The sequence below is a fragment of the Falco cherrug genome, chromosome 7 (assembly GCF_023634085.1).
Source record: "Falco cherrug isolate bFalChe1 chromosome 7, bFalChe1.pri, whole genome shotgun sequence".
Classification (NCBI taxonomy): Eukaryota; Metazoa; Chordata; class Aves; order Falconiformes; family Falconidae; genus Falco; species Falco cherrug.
The window spans coordinates 12,862,899-12,881,275 of NC_073703.1; the positions used below are offsets into that span (position 1 = coordinate 12,862,899).

The window sequence follows — 18,377 nt, forward strand, 5'->3', positions numbered from 1 at the left end:
CTGTAGTTCATTAAACCCTTGGTGATCTTTTTCTCATCTAGATATACATCCAAGCCTACAAGCCAGCCAACCTGAAAATGAAAATAATAAAAAATGACTACCACAATCACCCACTCTACTTGGAAGGCGCTTTGAGCAAAAGCACTCATTACCAGCAGTATCAGCCAGTCATAACTCTGAGGAAAGGCTACACCATCCACTGGGACAAGACAGCCCCCGAAGAGCTCGCCATATGGCTCATCAACTTCAACAAGTGAGTGATCCGACTGAATTCCAACATTCCAGTTCAATAATGTAACTAACTGCACATTTTTAATGAGTGAGGTCTTCACCTTGTGAGCTTTTCCAGAATGAACATGCTTGTTCCAGGAAGTCGACGGAGTTCACCATCATTCCATTTGACATCTCAGATTCCCGTTTCCTCCCGTGGGAAGCCCTGCAAGATAACACGGTTCATTTTTAGAAGCTAGAGCTAATTCATTCCTGGTGCATGGAAGTCACAGGTGTAGAAGTCAGGAGCAGATCTGACCCACATTGCTTAACTAACCCATGGTTGTTATGTCTAAATTACGTTGCATTGATTCATCCCAAACCATTAAAATTTTAACTAGCCAGGAAAAAATTAAGTTACATTTCAGAGTGAATTATTTAGTTTGGCTTCTAGCATGCCCAGGAAAATAATAGTCATGTATCAACTCGTTATAATGTCAGTCTTTGCTATTTTTAGGAACGACTGGATCCAAGTAGGGTTTTGCTATCCTAAAGGGACGACATTTTCCATTCTCTCAGACATCCACAATCGTCTCTTGAAGAAAACGTACAAAACTGGAACCTTCTACAGAACTTCTCAAATGGAGAAACTGGAGCACAGATACCCTAGTAAAGGATACTACTACTGGGATGAGGACACTGGGTAAGGAAGCAGGCCTTGGCCGATTTGGACACCGCTTTGGGAAAGCTGCTGGAATTGTGAGCCATTTGGCTAATGCCATTAGTGAGGATCACAACAAAACCAGAAACTCTTTCTGGGAATGTGACCAGTGTGAGGTTTTCCTGGGACTCCCACAGCTGCCAGTCATTCATAGCCTCTGCTGTGCTGCAGTTACTCTAGGAAACACTTTGCCAAGTGAATACAAATTAGAAAAAAAAAGACAAAAGCAAAGTGCAGATGATGAAACTGAACTGGAGACACACCCAACCCTTCTTGTTTTGAACGGCAACCATTTTAACACAACACAACAGGGATGCACAGGAACTAAGAGTATAAAGCCTGTTATTTTATTTTAAAGAATTTTAATAATGGGAAAGAAAGACCTAAAATACAAAGCATGTATTTCTACATATATGTATCATTATAAAATAGATCTGAAAGAGCATTCAGGTGTCATCTAATTTATCTGTCTTAAGTTTCTTGACTCCCCAAAGCATTTCTGTGTCCCCTTTTATTTGCACGTGGTATGCTGAGCACTATAAAACGCAGACGTGGGCACTGAGGCTCTCAATGCACATTGTTGCACAGCATTAGGAAGGAGTTCACCCAAACTGAGAGGCAGCCATTTTTTGCGTGGAAGTCTCAAGGCTGCCGCTCATTTTTCTCTCCTACCTGTAGGCTGCTGTTTCTGAAACTCAAAGCTCAAAATGAAAAGGAGAAGTTTGCTTTCTGCTCTGTCAAGGGCTGTGAACGAATAAGAATCAAAGCTGTGATCCCAAAGACGGCTGGCGCCAGCGACTGTGAAGCCATGGCCTATCCCAAGTACATTGAGACACCGATAGTAGAAGTGCCCATGCCTAAGAAGCTTTCCAGTGCACAACTGGTAAAGTAGTTGATTTCTTATTACAGAATTATTGCCAGTGTAAACCTGTAGTTCTGGCACATATTGTGCCCACAGGCATAGAAGGGTTTTATACCAGGTTCAGTACGTCCTGTGCTGAGTTTTCTGAAGTGGTTCAGGCGTGTGGAATAATACCAAACAGATTCTTGCATGCACCGAGGGCGCAGGTCCTTGAAGGACAGAGTCACCCAAGACTTCGGTTGAAGTTGGATACTGAAGTCTTTTGGGGCTCTGTTGTGATGTCTTGTGCTTAAAAGCACAGGGTGAAAAGTGATGAGCTGGAAGACAGGCTGGTCCAGGGAATGGTTCTGGAGAGTCACAAAGTTCCTTGCCCGGCTTCCAGCTCCTCCAGGCTATAACAGCAGTGTCAGAAAGGGGACCACATAGCTGAGTGTCTCTCTCATTCATATAATGCACAATACTGTCTCCTATATCAAATCTAGTCTGGTTCTGGAGGAGGGAGGGCGATATTTATCTGGGGTTTTGTGTTTTATTTTGTGGGGTTTTTTTCACTCATCACCCTTGAAGCAGGAATCCACAGCAAAGCCTCAGAGAATTATGTGTCAGCTCTGCAAAGTGAGAATCACTTATGCTCTGCCATTAGGTGAAACAATTTAAATGCTGACAGGATGAGCAGAGAGGATACCATAGTGCCCAGTCTCATTAGCGATGTAATTTGGCAAGTCAGTGCTTATTATGTAGCTTTCTTGTTGATTGAATTTCAAGGTTTAAAATGCTTTCTGAAAAATGCAGCATTCAGGTAATGGATGTCCTCAGTAGAATAACTCTTTTTCTCTCCTTTTTTTTTTTTTGTTTGTTTTTTGTAAACAGAAGACTAAGGACCACCTACTAGAAGTGAAAATAGAAACTTATAAGAAACAGTACTTCCACCTAAAGGATGATTTTGCATACATTGAGGTGAGCAGGTCCTCTCAGTGAACTTGATGGGACAAAATTCTCAGGTACTTGCTTCATTTTTATGGAAAATTTGCTTACAGAATTACCACGGATAGTTAGACTCAGATCACTTCTGCTTTCTATTTTGCAGGAAAAAAAAAACCCAAACAAATGGCTGTAGCTTCCCCTTACTAGTAAAAATGTGGGACAACTTGGCCTCAGAGATCTGGAATTCTGCCCTTTGATAGAAAGAGCAGTCCAGTGACACAAGACTATCAGTACTTCTTACAGGTGGCTGTCTGTAATTGTATTACTATGATAGATCAAGAATACTTTTCCCCCCCCGCACAGGTTGACGGCGTCAGGTTTTTCCTTACCGATGAGGGTATCCAACTGGTTGTGATTGATGGACATCATGGAAAAGTCGTTGATCGAGTAACATTCAAAAACTCAATTCTACAAGGAATCCCAGCACAGTTAGAAAATTACATCAGCAACATCAAAGACCAGTGAGTAAATAATCTGGTGTTACTCAGGTGCATCATACAAGAATGCTGTACAACACTCACCTGTTTCCTGGGGTTTGTCACCCAACGTGGGCTGTCAGCTGACCGGGCTGACAAAGTGCTTCTGTACCCACCAGCTTCAAAAGGGTCCAAACGGGAGTGGGATGTGCAGGCAGCAGCAGGATGCAGACTCTGTGATTTAGGAACTGATCAAGCCCCAGATAAACTGCAGAGCTACATTTGATTAATAAACTGCAGATCTACATTTATGTTGTGGGTTGTAGACGAACCACAGGCTTAAATTCACAAACCACTTATCGGTACAGATGTGCACGGTTTACATTTTTCTATTGTCTGCATACTCTCTTAAATGGCAGAAATTTCCACTAATAAAATACATTCCTCTTTGCACATGTTCCCTGCCCAGACCTAAGGGCTGGATGCTTTTATTTTTTAAGTATGGGCAGCCAGAAACGCAGAGTTCTGCAAGCAGGTGGTAAGTAGCCAACACATGTTCCTACATCCAGGATGACAGTGACTTTGCCCTCTGGCATAAGAATGGGAACAAAATCAGAAACCCTTTAATCAAAGGGGTTGTGCCCGTATAGTCTGTGGAGTGCTATTGGGAAACGCATATATTTCATTGTTATTAAATCTGTGTCGATTTGAAACCTGATATGTAACATTTAATGCAAATAGGATTGCTTTGTTGATGAATCGTCTGAAATAGCTGTGGGCAGATCAACAGGATATTGTGCTGGCATTTATTCTGGAGATGTAGGGGAAGTTTCAGCAGTGTCACGCAGGTGGATGCAGATGTGTTTCTACTGTCTTAAATAATTCTGAAGGTTGCAAAACCCACATTGAGTAGTTACTGCAGAGAAGCATGGTAGTTGCTCACTTTTCTTGCACACAAAAATAAGAGAGCTTTTCAGAGAGGCCATCCTCCTCTGCAAAAAATCCAATCTCAATCCTGGCTAAATGTGGCTCCTGGATTCTTTCTTACTTTAGAAGATTGAATGGCAACTACACTTCAGGTGTATTTAAATCTTTCTGGGCCTCATTGTCTTCTCAGGATTAGTGTTGGAACAGGATTAAGGTTAGGGTTAGGGTTAGGGTTGGGGTTAGGAGTGGAACTTAACCCAGCATGGTCAGCACCTCTCAGGTCTCACTCAGCTGTGTCTTTGCAAGGATGGAACCCCCAAATTATCATCCTTCTTTCACCAGAAGTTTTTCCAGCCCAGTCCCTGCAGGCCTTTGCAATTTGATCAGGCATGGGCTTCAGCTATAGCCATGGAAGATCTTTGATCCATTTGTTGGACAAACCTGTTGTTCAGATTCAGCTGGGGACACCGTGCGGCTGGTGGGACCATACAGCCAGCAGCTTGTCACCTCTCTCCGCCACCATATGGAGCTCGAGCTGTGCAGAGGGACGATGCTGGCGGCGGGGAAGAAGCCTGCTAAAACAGCTTCTAGGTTTATGGATTTAAGGATGCAAAAAGAGGTGTTTCTAGCAAGGACAAGCCTCTTTGTTCATTTAAGCAACACTCTGCAGGCCAGATGCCTTTTTTTTTAATAAATCCATTTTTCTGATGAGTTTCCCAGGGATGAGAAAACAAAACATCTGGTGAATTTATTTTAAACTTCTATAGCAGGAAAGGCTTAATAGAAAGTAATGATTTTAGTGAACTGAAGGAAGAAAAAAGAGGTGATTCAGCATCCGCAAAGTAGTCAAAACCGGCCTGCCAGCTCAATCCACTCTTGTAAGCACTAGAGCATTTTAACACCTTGGATTTATTCTAGGAAAAGTCCTGACAACTCTTAACTCTTCTGCTTCTCTTGTTCCTCTGCCACCACCCGTTGCTATTTTCCCCTGAACAGTTCAAGTTCCAGCTGAGGTGTTAAGATACAACTGCTGCATGCAGTTGCTCAGGGCTTGAGCTCTGCAGGAGCTGTTGCCTAATTAATTTTAGTGCCTTGTGTCCACTGTGATGCTGGAAAGCAGGCACAGCAAGGCGCTCGTTCTGCAAGACTGCAAATGCCATCTGAGTCAAGGAAGTTTCCGTCATGCAGACCCTGCAAGGTGGAATGAAATAATTTCCTCTAAGCAAGCGTTTACTCACTTAGTGTCGTGCAGCTTTAATTAGGAGGTCAACAAAGATGGCATCCCAGCCCTGTTGAACTGAATGGCAAAACTTCCGCGGAACTCACTGGAGAGTAGCTCTTCCTCCATAGGCTTTGAGATAACCATGGGGGGTGTTTGTGCATCTTGTAGGGCGTCACGAGCTTAACTTCACTGAGTGTCCTGCACTTCTCCCCAGCAAAGGCTCACTGCATGATTATCTCTTGATGTTTGACTTGGGTTTTTGTTCTACCCATCTAGAAATAAGCCTAGGCAGCTATCGAGTGTTACCCAAGCAATTACCTCATGTCTTTTGTTTTTCACTTGGCATTTGTAGAGTACCCCAAGAAATTTGAGTGAAACACACTACATGCAAGTATGGCAGTAGTAGTACTACTACTAATGATAATACTAAACAAATTCTTAAGCAAAAGCACACTGAAAATGAAGGGAAAGCATCAGGCCAGCAAAAGTCTAGAAGTCAGTTTCTTCAGGTTTAATCTGGTAATGAAGAAAGAACAAGAAATTACTTGAGACTTGCTAAGAGCATCTCAGGGAGAGCATCTTCCTTTCTGATCAAAGCAGGATGGAATTGCTGGTTGGAAATATTTAAATGATCCTAGAAAACAGCGTTTAAAAAAAAAAAGGTGAATCCTGTCTGTTTTCTCATGGGTTGTGCATGATTGGAAAAGTGAATATATGGCTAAACTGTTGGAAGGTATCAACAAAAGCCATTAAAGGAGAAACCACTGTTGTTTGTGGGTGGCTGAGTCGCTCAGGCAGGAGTTACCAGTAGCGAGGAATGTGTTCTGACTGTCTGTAAATGGCTCTGTTTCCTCCAGCTCCATAGTGCTGGTGACATCTAAAGGAAGATTCATTTCAAGAGGACCATGGACTAAAGTACTGGAGAAACTTGGAGCAGAGGACGGGTTTAGGTTAAAAGGTAGCAGCTTTTCTATTCCCCTCCCATGGTTCCAGTAAAGGGACCTTTTTTCTGCTTCTAAACTTTGCCTTGCTTGTTTCTATCAGCATGTGCTCAAACGTCCTGGGACCAGTCACTTATTTATTCGGTAAGGTTGTATCCACTGCGCTCAGTTTAATCCTGTAGATGGAAAAAGTGCTCTGGCAGTTGTTCTTAGAAGTGAAGAATTTAGGGGGTTTGATTTTCCAGGTTTAATTTTAAATAAAAAGGCATTTTAACAATAGGAATATTGGACTTTTTCCTACTAAATGCCCCAAAAGAGGATTTTTTTACTTGTCTGAACTTATTTTTAGCTGGTTTTCTCCTGAAACAGAATTCCAGCTTGCAGGCACAAAGCATAGTGATTTCAAAGCATCGCTTATTGCGCTAGAATACTGCTCTGTGTGCATGGTGCTCTGATCAGCTCTAACTGTGAGCTTTTGGTACGCTTTCCTCTTGTGTGTGTGTGTTATACACTAATGTATACTAACAAAGGTCTTCGTTGTCCTGTGCCTCCTCATCACCCCACCTTTCGCAAGCAGGAAAGGCTTTTGAGCATAAGCACCACGCCAACAATGATAGCTTCAACCTTGCCTGCTAGGAAGGGGTTTTCCTTCTCTCTTTCTCCTCTGATACGTATCACACATTATTAATTAATGGAAGCATACAACATGTAAATGAAATTTTAGTTAAGCTTCATTAGAAAAGTATTTCTTTACTACCTGGGGAATGCATAATGGGCAAAGATTGTGTGCACCTGTGCTGTTGTCCACCTGCATCCATCCAGGCACTGGGTGTAGCCACACACATGGGTGGGTATCTGGTGCAGCCCTGACACACTCCTAATATATATCTGCTCTTGTTTGCAGAAAAAATGGCTTTTGTGGGCTTCAAAGGCAGCTTCCGCCCTGTCTGGGTGAAGCTGGTCACTAATGAGGACTCAGCTAAAATCTATCAAGCACTGCCGATTCCTGTGGTGAAGAAAATGAAATTATGAGGACACACTGCTTTGCCTCCTGGCTGCCAGCACTGCCCCCGTGGGACGGACTACTGACTGCTCACCGCAGGCGCCTCGCCAGCCTGCTCCAGAGGTGTAGCATTTTGTTGTTGTTGTTGCTGTTCACAAAGATATCTCACTGTAAGTAGCTAGAGTGGCCACATGTGACAGAAAAGCCTTCCTCTGTGATCAGTGTATGTTCTGTGATCACCAGCTCCTCGCCGGCTGACTTGCCCACCGATGCCGTGTTGACCCTTGTGTCACTAAGCAAGGTTTGACCTGTTTGACGAGCTGCTGGTTTTATCAGCACCCCTGTGACAGGGCTGCCTCTCAAAAGGGGAGTTCTAGGGTTGAAGGCCATCAAGGACTATTGCTTTTACGAGCCTCTAAGTTGCCCAAACACCTTTTTTTTTCTTTTTCTTTTTCTTTTTTTTTTCCATAGTGTAATGAGCTGCTCGCTTAAACATGGAATGCCAATTCAAAGACTAGCTGAAAATCTGAGATAGAAAGAGGATATTTGAATGATTAGCTAGGTGCTGGGAAGTGTAACTGGACAATAAGAATTTATCCTAAAGCTTCCCACCGCTGGAGATATTTAAAAGACGTGTAGATGTGGCACTTATGCACATGGTTTAGTGGTGGACTTGGCAGTGTTAGGTTTAGGGTTGGACTTGGTAATCTTAAAGGTTTTTTCCAACCTAAATTATTCTGTGTTTCTCTGATGTTTGATGAAGCTCTTTGGGATCTGTGTTGTACACTCGAACTCATGGCACATAGTTGGGGAGGAGATGAGAGAAGGAGAGGCTAAAACGTGTTAGTGGAGACTGATGAAACCACATTTTTCTGCTTGCTGAGAAAACTGCGTTTCTCCTATGGATCAAGGGTTTTAACAGTGGTTGCTCAGATAAGAAGTTTTCCTTCAACAAGCAGCTGTAGGCCAGAAGGAAAGCAATGTTGATTAGCACATATACAGCCTTTCCCATACAGTCCCACCATGTAATAATGTTCAGAGTCAGTCTGCAGGGTTTATGGTAGCCAGTCAAAGCCATCCTGTTCAAGGCTCCCAGTTTTTAACTGGGAATACGGGGGCTTACGTTATTCAGCCTCAAATAGGGTGAGCGGTCCTTGCCTTTCCAGGGAGGTCAGAGGGAATGGGATCAGACTGCTCTGCTGTGTGCTGCTTTCTGATCCTGTCCTTAGGCTTAAGGGCATGAGTGTCTTGGTCCTCCTGGAAGAGTTACATGACGTCTGGATAGAAGGTGACACAGGTGATACCAGGTAGCTGAAGAATTATAGTGGAAATCCCCATACAACTACTTGGATGCCTTGTACCTCCTTTCCCCCATCTTCAAAGCAATATCTGGGTGATGAAGGCAGCTTAGCATCAACCAGGACTCCTACAGGGGCTTCTCTTGAAGCTGGGAAGTTAAACATTATTGTAAAACATCGTAAGCACTGCTAGTGCTCAGTAATATTTCTGCCTGTTGCTCAGAAATGCCCTGAAGGTGTCTCTGGAGGCTGTGGCTATGCTAAGGACACTAAGGGCAGGGGGAAGGGGTAAATGATAGGATGACGAGCTCTTCAAAGTACATAGAATGCAAATTTTGCCAATAATGTCTGCGTTTGTTTCCCCACTTTGTCTCTGCCTGTCCCCATTACTACAGAAATTATTCTAGTTGCTGATGGTTACTTCATTTTACTTTCTTTTAATTAAAGTTCATGTCATTAAGTTGCTTTTTTTCCAGAATATCCAAAGCTCTATCTTGTAGCTGGAACAAAAGGGCAAGGATTTTGTGTGCCATTCCAAAGGCTGGGCAGGTGTTGCAGTCTATAAGCCTGGTTTAGATCAATTGCTCTCAAAGTCAAAGCAACCATGAGCAAAATTTACATAGTACTGTAGGTTACATTCCCCCCAAGCCTCTCCTGGGTTTTGAAACTGGAAATGTTCTTTTCAGTCTTGTTATATAGTTGTTTTGAACTTGCTGAATGTCCTGTGTATTGTATTTAAAAAAAAAAGAAAAAAAAAGAAAAAAAAAAAAGAGCCGAGCTTTCCCTCCCTCGCTTCTTAACAAGAGTCTGGCAATGAATGCTCTTTAGGCATTTGTGCCATTTCCAGAATGAATGGGGAACACTTGTGAAAGGCAAGTGGGGTGGGTTGTTTTTACCCCCAGTGTCTTCTGATGGTTTGGGGATTTCAGAAACTATTCCTTGAAACAGTCAGTCTCACTTGTGGTTCAACCATGATTATCTAAACATCATTTATCTGATGTTCTCTGATAGCCAAAACAGAGCCAGATCCCTGGAGTCGAGCAAATAGGCTAAAAAAAGAGTCTTGAGTACATTCTACTACTACATTCTGTATTTCTTGAGTACATTTGTCTGGGTTACCTAAACCTCTTCGTCAGCCTGAGGCAAGCCTGCTGATACCATTGCACGTGTCAGCGGGGCGCACTTGCCTCCGAGAGTGGACCAAAGCAGGAGTAGGTCTTTCATGAGCACTTAACCAATGGTGGGCAGGAAAGCTGGGCTCGGGATGTACCAGGTTTGGGATGTGGTTTTGCATGACGCCGGGGCAGGAGCTGCCCGCTGCAGTGTGCTGCTCCAGTGGGACAGTGGGACACCAGCGCACTCCCTCCTCCTGGAAAAGCCTGGAAGGACCGTGCCGGCTGGGCCTGTCACCTGCAGTGGTTTGTTCAGCTTCTATAGCATGCTGCCTTTGTGCGAAAGCGTGGCTTCTGATTTTGCTATTTTGGGAATTCTCAGGGTGAAATCATAAGACTTGGCTCTAGGAAACGCTTTTTTCTTTCTTTCCTAAAACCTCTCATCTTATTAAGAGAAGAAGATGTTGAAGTAGGTTGTTCTATCATGCGAAGCTTGTCACATGGGGCTGGTTTTGGAGCGAGGGTCGGTCTCACGCTGTGAATTCCGAGTACGGGATCACTGCAGTCTGTAAGCCTGAGGGATAACAGAGCATCGCAGCAGCGTAACGGGACAGCCAAGCCTGTGAAATGCAAAGGGCTCCCATTGACCTTTATGGGATGGTCAGTGTGCTGCTCTGAAGGCAGAATGAAGCCTAGTACCATCACCAGTCAGCAACAGTTTTGTGCCATATGATCACTTTTTTAATCTTTGACCATTCTAGAAATTCCTCATGCACATTTTGACTAGTGACTTACCTGACCGCTTGTTCTTTGTACATCCTGCACAGTCCCTGCACAAGCTGCAGTTACCCTCTTCGTAAGGTTTTATTACTGCAAATGTTTCCACGTTTGCCTATACAACTGCCATCGGTAGAGTGGGGGTTTTTGATTGCATTTTGTTTGTCTGTTTGTTTGTTTGGATGTTTGGATTTTTTTGCCTCTGTTCGAATGCTTGTTTTACCTGTCGCCGAAACAGCTGGTCCTTTTTCGGAGTTAGATGTTTGTACATTTTCTTATAGACTTTCCAATGAAAAAAAAAAAAAGATATATTTTCTATTAATTTATTACAATGGCACTAAGACAACTAAATTGCAGACATATGAAGCATTTTTACTGGAGTTTAGCGTTGTTGGGGTTGTTAAGGAGACTGGCGATATGTCTTTTCAGATAATCTGCTTTGCACTTGAAAGCTCTCTGTGTCCGCAGACCGTGGTAATGCATCGACTGGTTTATGATGACAAGAGCTCTTGGGACATTGGTCCCAACAGATTGTGGCTTACAACTGAGATAACATGTAGTTGTTTGGAGTACACAATGTTTATCGAAATAAATATTCAATGCAAATTTCTTATTTTATTTTTTTTGTCTCTTGTCTCTTCAGTGTCTGTAGCAATGAGCTGGCATTTGCTGGGGACACACACGAGCCTTAGTACAGCATCTGAGAGAAAGGTACACAGCTCCCTACTTACTTCAAAAGGCAGAGACCAAGGGGCCAAACCACCCCTGTGTGCGTTTGCTGGCCAGTCTGTGCAGACCACAGTACATTTCACTGCCTGCCCAGTCACCCTTGCAGGCTGTGAGGCAGGGAGATGGGAAGGGAAGGAGATGGGAGCGGGAAAGGGGGTGTCACAGGGGGCAGACACAAGCAAGGGCTGTATTTGGGGCAGCCAAAGGTGGGGGACTATTAGCAGATTAAACCAAAAATCTTGTTCCCTTGCTCACAAAACTTTTTCTTCATTGAATAGGGTGAACACGGAGTAAAAATACATATGGAAATAATATATAAAACCTATAAAGTTTTTGTAGTGGGCGACTATTACAGCTTGTGAGAATCTCACTGTCAGGTCAAGTACGACTTAGACTGTAAATTTTCCACCATGGGACAGTGCCAGCTGGGCAGACTCCACTGTAAAACTTTTTGGAGGCTCCAAAACTGGAATGGGATTTTTTGGTGGCAGCACTCAACGTTTCCAGCATCCAAGCACATATTTTTGAATCAAGTATCAAAATAGTAGTTAGCACGTTAGAGAACTACCGCCTAATGGCTCCAGGCCAGGAAACTAGAAATGCACCCTGCCTACTCGTGTTGGATTGAAGTTACTGACATGTGGGCTTTTGCAGATCAACTGCATGGGGAAAAGGAAGAAAAAAGCTGAAAGTCATGGCAGAAATCTGACATCACAACACCAGCATCAGGGAAAAATGAAGCATCTATTTAATAGAGCGATAAGATCAAAACCTTCCCTGTTGAGAGCTGCAGGGGCTGTTGTGGGAGCAGGGGCAGAGCTGGGCTTTAGCCTCTGACCGCAGCAAATTGATGGGGGGGTGGGGGGCACAGGGAGCCCCCAGGCACCTCCAGAAAGCCACGGGGCAGCCGGGAGCCTGCTCATGGGGCAGGAGCTGCGGAGACCCCCAGGGTGGGCAGCCAGGATTCATCGCACGTGCTCTCGTATGCACAGCTCGTACATGCACGTGCATACACAGACACATCTCTTACATACACGTGTAGACACAGCTTTCATATGTGTGCACACAATCTTATGTGCACGCACACACACACAAATATATGTACATACCTTATAAAGACGTATACATTCTTCTGTATACACACGTACACATACATACACAGGCACATGTATGCACACCCATACACATATCTCATATGTATACACACACACACATCTTACACACACACCCTTACACACAGACTCCCATACATTATTACATTATTGATTTTTTGATGGAGTCAAAGGGAGGTGTGAAGAGGTGCCCCCACCTCGCCGTGCCGCAGCATGTGGGCAGCCGTTACCACTGCGTCGCTCTGCGTGTGTGTGTAAGGAGCAGGAGGGTGGATATATACGTGCGTATGTCTGTGCATGAGGGCTCTACATATGGATATCTGCATTTGTGTGTGGCCTGTGTAAGGGGAGTGCGTGCACTTTGTGTTTGTGTGTGTGCACGTGTATGTGTGTATATATGTGTGAATTTGTGTGTGGTTGGGGTGCCTGTGTGTGGATATTTACGTGAGTGTATTTGTGTGTGTCTGCGTATATATTTGTGTGTGTATATGTGTGTGTCTGTGTGTAGGTGTCTATATATATATGTATATACAGTTGTTAGAACTAACTCAACGACAAATTCTGTATAACCTATATACAATTAACTACATTAGTTCTAAAATTACCACTTAATTTTTAGTTATGTGTTTGTATTTAAATATAGACCAGATAGATTCTATCCATGAATATATAAAATACACTGTACATTAACTACATTATCTTCTGTAGGAAAATATGATTAATTTGTTAGTAAATTAAATTGATTTGTTATTAAAAAGTTATATATATATTAAATATATAAATAATTATATATTAAGAAGTTATATACATTTGTTATTAAAAATATAGCATTTTAATATCTGTAATATAGATAATATATTACAAAGACAATGTAAATTATTAAATGGGTATACTATAACATAACATAGCATAAGGGACTTCGAGAAAGATGGGGACAGGCTTTTTGGTAGGGCCTGTAGCGACAGGACGGGGGGAATGGTATTAAGCTGAAAAAAGGCAGCTTTAGGTTCGATATTAAGAGGAAATTCTTCACTGTGGGGGTGGCGAGGTGCTGTCCCAGGCTGCCCAGAGCAGCTGTGGATGCCCCATCCCTGGCAGTGCCCAAGGCCAGGCTGGACGGGGCTGGGAGCAGCCTGGGCTGGCGGGAGGGGTCCCTGCCCGTGGCGGGGGCTGGGAACCAGACGGGCTTTGGGGTCCCTCCGACCCCGCCCGCCCGCGGCCCCGCAGTGACCCGGCGCGGCCCGGCGCAGCGCTCGGGGCGCAGCAGCTGCCGTGGCCTGTCCGCGCCCGCCCCCTGGCGGCCGCCCGGCGCAGCGCCGCGGGCCCGCGGAGCTCCCGCACCTTTCACCGCAGCTCTCCGCGCACCGGCTGCCCGGCAAAACTGATTTCAAACGCGTGAGTTTGCGGGTTAACGGGCAAAATTCTAAAACTTAGTATTGTCCTTCTGGCTGCACCGCCTGCCTTTTAAAGGCGGGGTGCAGTGAGAGCCGTCGGGAGGGGGTGTGTGGGTTTGGTGGGGTTTTTTTGTTTTTCTTTTCTTTTAGATGCTGCTTTGGACAATGGAAACAAAAGGTATGGGCCGCAAATGAAGGAAAACCCAGCGGGTTTTTTGACTCTTACATACCTGCCGCCTTATGCCAGCAGGCCAGGACCAGTCCTGTTAGCCGCCCGCGGGCAGCAGCGGCTGAGCTGGCACGGATCCTGCCCACAGCTCCCAGGTGCAGGGATGCTCCCGCCGCTGCTGCACGGCGCTCCCATTCTCCCAGCTCCGCGGGGCAATAAGGAACACTGCCTGTCCAGCTCCCCGAATGAAGTGCTCTGTACGCTGCCCTCGCAGGTCTTCGACCAGCCTGCCCATCACCCCCAGCAGCAGCTGAAACCACTGTGATGTGTCCAGGGCTTTTCAGCCCCAAAGGGCCATTTTGGCAGCTGGCTCAGAGGCTGTTTTGTCACACCACCTTCTTCCTGACCAAAGGATGCGGGAGGCATGTGTAGAAACCACCACTGCAGCTACACCCTTCCTTCCTCTTGCATGGCTTCTTCACAAAACACCTTCGGCAGCTCCTCCCTGCGGTGATCCCTCAGCCATGGAGCTGGATGCAGCCTGTACACCCACTGTATGGTCCCCAAAACAAAACCCAAGGGACAGCTCCATCACTTTGCAAATAGAATAATTTGCAATTTCTGCGTTTGCATCTCAGCTGGAATATCTCAGCCGTCGGGAGCAGTACCAGGACACGGTGAGGGGCTTGTGGTGAGGAAGCCCCTCACAAAGTAAGTATCTCTTCTCCTTTGGCAAAGTGTGTAATGGGAGATCACGATGAAATTCCCAGCATAACTGTAACCTCATCTTCTATTGTGTTAGTGTTGAATGAGTAGTACGGGATAATGTTTCTTAAAGCACAGATGTCTCACCTAAAGCCCCAGGGTCTGTCAGTTGATAGCAACACCTCAGGAAATTAATGCAGCTGATCTGACTTTTTTTTCCTGCTTTCCTGTAGTCTGTCTCCAGTATTCAGCTGCATCATTTGGGGATCTCCTGAGCACAGCGTCCCCTGTTACAAATCTAAAGTTGATTTTCCCATCCCAGAAAGTGAGGCTGTCCTGGCTTATCACTGCTGACAGAAATAATAACGTGGCTGAAATATATTTCAGGCCTTCCTGGGGTTATTTCAGAATTGAGTAATATGGCTTAAATGGTGATGTTATGTGGGGACAGGGGTTGGGTAGGAGCAACGATAAGATGGAAAGTGACCTTTCCCTGGTAAGTTTACACAGCTCATTAGATCACAACAAAATACCTGGCTCCCACATTTAAATGAAAGAAAAGTTAAGTTTTTCAAAAATCTTCTGTCAAAATCAGCTGTTAAGTGCCCAAACACCTGCCTATGCTTCCATTAGGGTCCCTGGCAACTCCATCCTCGTATAATTGCAGTTACCTAAAGTTCACACAGTTATTAGCATGTTTTACAGCTCAGAAGGACAACAGCTGACTATCAAGGGTTGAGAAGTTGTAGGGTATGGCTGTGGATACAATTGGCAGGATGAATGAAAGTATGTGTAATTTAAGTACGCACTATTTTGGATAGTCGTGAGATTTCATTTTAGATGGGAGTATAAAAACTCAACTTATTTTTTTTGCAAAAGAAGTTGAATGAAATAAAACTGCACTGAGGACAAGTTAAAAAAAAACCAAAACAACCAAAACACACAGGATGGCTTGCAACCATGGGTCTGGGAAATAACGAGCAATGATCACATGAATACACATATTACACCTTTATCTTATTTATTTGTTTATTGACTCAGAAATTGCTCAACCATGATTTTTTTTCCCAGTACAACCTTGCAATACAATTATTCACGTATATCCCAGCCCTCCTCATTACAAAGAAGCCTTTAACAGAAGTTACAGCAAGACGCAGGTTACTTCATGGTGCTGCTCAATCAACAGCTACTGCTCGTTGCTGATGACCTTGCACCTTGCAGGCACCTTGCTGCTCACTGCTTTCCAAAGCACACGGAGGCCTGCCAATGTGTAACATTGCCATCAATGAGAGCACCTGAACTGATTTAAATATTAATGATTTCATGAGTGCTCAGTGCTCTGCTCTGTGGCTTCCACAGAATTAGCAGGCACATCACCAACACAGAAGTCCAGCCTATTTTCAGACACTACTGAAAATTATCTCTAAAAGCAGATGTTATAGGCAGTAAAGCTGAGCCCACGGGTTGTTGGTTTTTTTGGAGTACCATTAAATTACAACAGGGGGAAAAAAGGTTTTGGTTATAAGTCTCATGGACTTAGAGCATTCTAGTTAGCATTCTGTAAAAAAAAAATAGGGTCTCTCCGGTCTAACTGCAACAGAGCAGAGGCACAATAGTTCTGGAATAAGAAAAAAAAAGTTTCTGTTTCAGAGAAGTGTCAAAAAGTAACACGTTCTTTTCCCATTTTATTCCGTATTCAGGCCAAGGACGTTGCCAATAGGATTATTATGACAGCCTCAGCAGGCACTGAGCCATCTGAACAGCAGAAACCCCGACAGAGCCACCTCCGTGCTGCGGTTTGGGAGCCAGGGCATCAGCAGGCATCCTAACGGGATGAATTACAGCGCCTCACAAGATGGGAGGACTCTGCCGTCACGCAGTGAGAGGTGCAAGAGGTCAGTGGGCGAGCGGGAGGGCCCCTGGCACGAGGACACCCTCTTCTTAGCAGAAACTGCAGAGCAAAACCCTGTGCTGCAGGAACACCTATTTGCTGCCCATTGCTAGTAAAACTGGGAAGAGGCTGAAGTTCCTTTATCTGCCCCATTTCTCCCTCTCAAAATACCAATAATGATTAAATATATATATATCTCCCCAAGTTCTTGAAAAATCCTTTATTACAACTATTACTGCCAATTTAAATATTTCTTTAAATATTTAATAATAATATTTAATTTAATTTAATAATAAATAAAAAACAATTATTACTGTTAATTTAATAATGGTTAACAGATCTGGTTTTCAGATTACAGAAACCCATCGATACACTGCCACCGATAACTTCACCCAGCTGACACCAGGACTGACAGTGACCACACTGGCCCATTAAACAGCATCACACAGGACAGAAACAGCATTTACCAGCTGCCCCTGGATGCAGGCTGGTGTGCCATAGAGCGCTTAGTTATACTGAATTACAGTGACTTTTAAAATACTAACCAGAAACGACACTGCGCAGCCCTCTTCTGCTCGAGGTGGGAGGTGTGACCAGCCCCCTCGCACTACCTGCTGCTTCTGCTGGAGGAGAAAACGCACCACCACCACCACCAAAAAATCCAGGTGAAGTGTTTTTCCTTCATGAATCCAAGCAGCTCTAACCTTCCTGGCAATTCACCTATATTAGGTGGGGTTTGTCCCCATTAAAATGGCACAGTATGAAAGATGGAAAACAGCAACAGGCAAAAATAGTTCATTTTATCCCAAAATAAGAATTATAAAGGTGTATCAACAGACCTAGTAGGATGGCAACCTTAAGAATGAGCAACATGAAAGTACCAATGAAACAGGCATTTGTGAATAGAGGCATCCCTGTTATTCAGGCACTGGCTCGTTCAATTTCTATAAACATCCAATGCAGTTAAAAAAAAAAACAAACCAAAAAACCCAACCAACTGGAAAAGGCAAACACTGTTACTCCTTGAATAGAAAAGGAAATGAGGCACAGATAAAGACTGGAAATGATTTCCAAGCCTTACTATAAACCCCACAAGAACAGTGGCCAAGTATCGGAGAGAAGTAGGCTGTTCTGTATCTTAACAAAACGGTTTTGTAATTGACCATTTCCTTTTCACGAGAAAATTGCAAAGAGTTTGGAAACAGTGACAGGCATGTGGAGGCTTTTTGAAGTCAAGACTAACCTGACCGTTCACAGAAGAGAAATGCTTTCCCCCGTCAAGGGAAGGTTAGCAATCCTCTTGTAGTTTGTGGGTCTTAACAGACTTAAAGGACAGAATTTTAACAATTCCTAGGGTACCTCACCTAGGAATGAGGGCAGCAACAAAGCTAAAGACAACTAAGAGAAGCTGCAAAAGGGACCCGTGACCTTCCCTGCTGGCACTGGTGCGCACAAAGAGGAAGGCTGGGCCACAGACGGTACGACAGGTAGTAGGCACAGGATTACAGGGAACATCACTGCACCACCACAGATCAACCTTAGCAACGTCATAATGACGGCACCTGCAATTCTCATCTTTTTAAAATGCATATGGGCATTGCTCAGATCTCCTAATTAGTAAGCTTTAGTAGCATGATGATGTTTTGTTATAAATTCAACTGCCAGAATTCATTCACTTACTGCACATAGTACTTCTATCGGGTCTTCTGGGCCTTGGTCCTAGCAATTTAAATGCCAAATTTTCTACCTGCTTGATGAAATTAAGCCCTCAAGAAAAGGAGATGCACTTGTCCTCTTCTGGGTAGGAATTTAAAATTTATTAATTTTTAATTTTCAGTAAAACAGGTAAGGCATGCAGTATACATTAGGATTATCTTTAAAAGAAAACCAAACCAAACCCAAGA

General features: G+C 44.0%; 2 protein-coding genes across 4 annotated transcripts in view; both read left to right on the forward strand.

The window, feature by feature from the left end:
* Nucleotides 1-11,091, forward strand: part of CEMIP (cell migration inducing hyaluronidase 1) — a 114,079-nt gene extending 102,988 nt beyond the window's left edge. For 2 of the 3 annotated variants that reach the window (XM_027801610.2, XM_027801611.2), the window contains exons 23-29: nt 42-253; nt 728-913; nt 1,610-1,814; nt 2,664-2,750; nt 3,081-3,238; nt 6,200-6,300; nt 7,188-11,091. In XM_027801610.2, the coding sequence (XP_027657411.1) occupies nt 42-253; nt 728-913; nt 1,610-1,814; nt 2,664-2,750; nt 3,081-3,238; nt 6,200-6,300; nt 7,188-7,315 (1,077 nt within the window). In that variant the 3' untranslated portion in view covers nt 7,316-11,091. The remainder of the gene's footprint in view (nt 1-41; nt 254-727; nt 914-1,609; nt 1,815-2,663; nt 2,751-3,080; nt 3,239-6,199; nt 6,301-7,187) is intronic. The other variant, XM_027801612.2, reaches the window with a different exon arrangement.
* Nucleotides 10,573-18,229, forward strand: LOC129736461 (uncharacterized). Its single transcript, XM_055715716.1, has 2 exons — nt 10,573-14,554; nt 16,283-18,229. Exon 1 carries the CDS (start codon nt 10,573-10,575, stop codon nt 11,494-11,496), a length of 924 nt encoding a protein of 307 aa, XP_055571691.1. The 3' UTR covers nt 11,497-14,554; nt 16,283-18,229.
* The last annotated feature ends 148 nt before the right edge of the window (nt 18,230-18,377 follow it).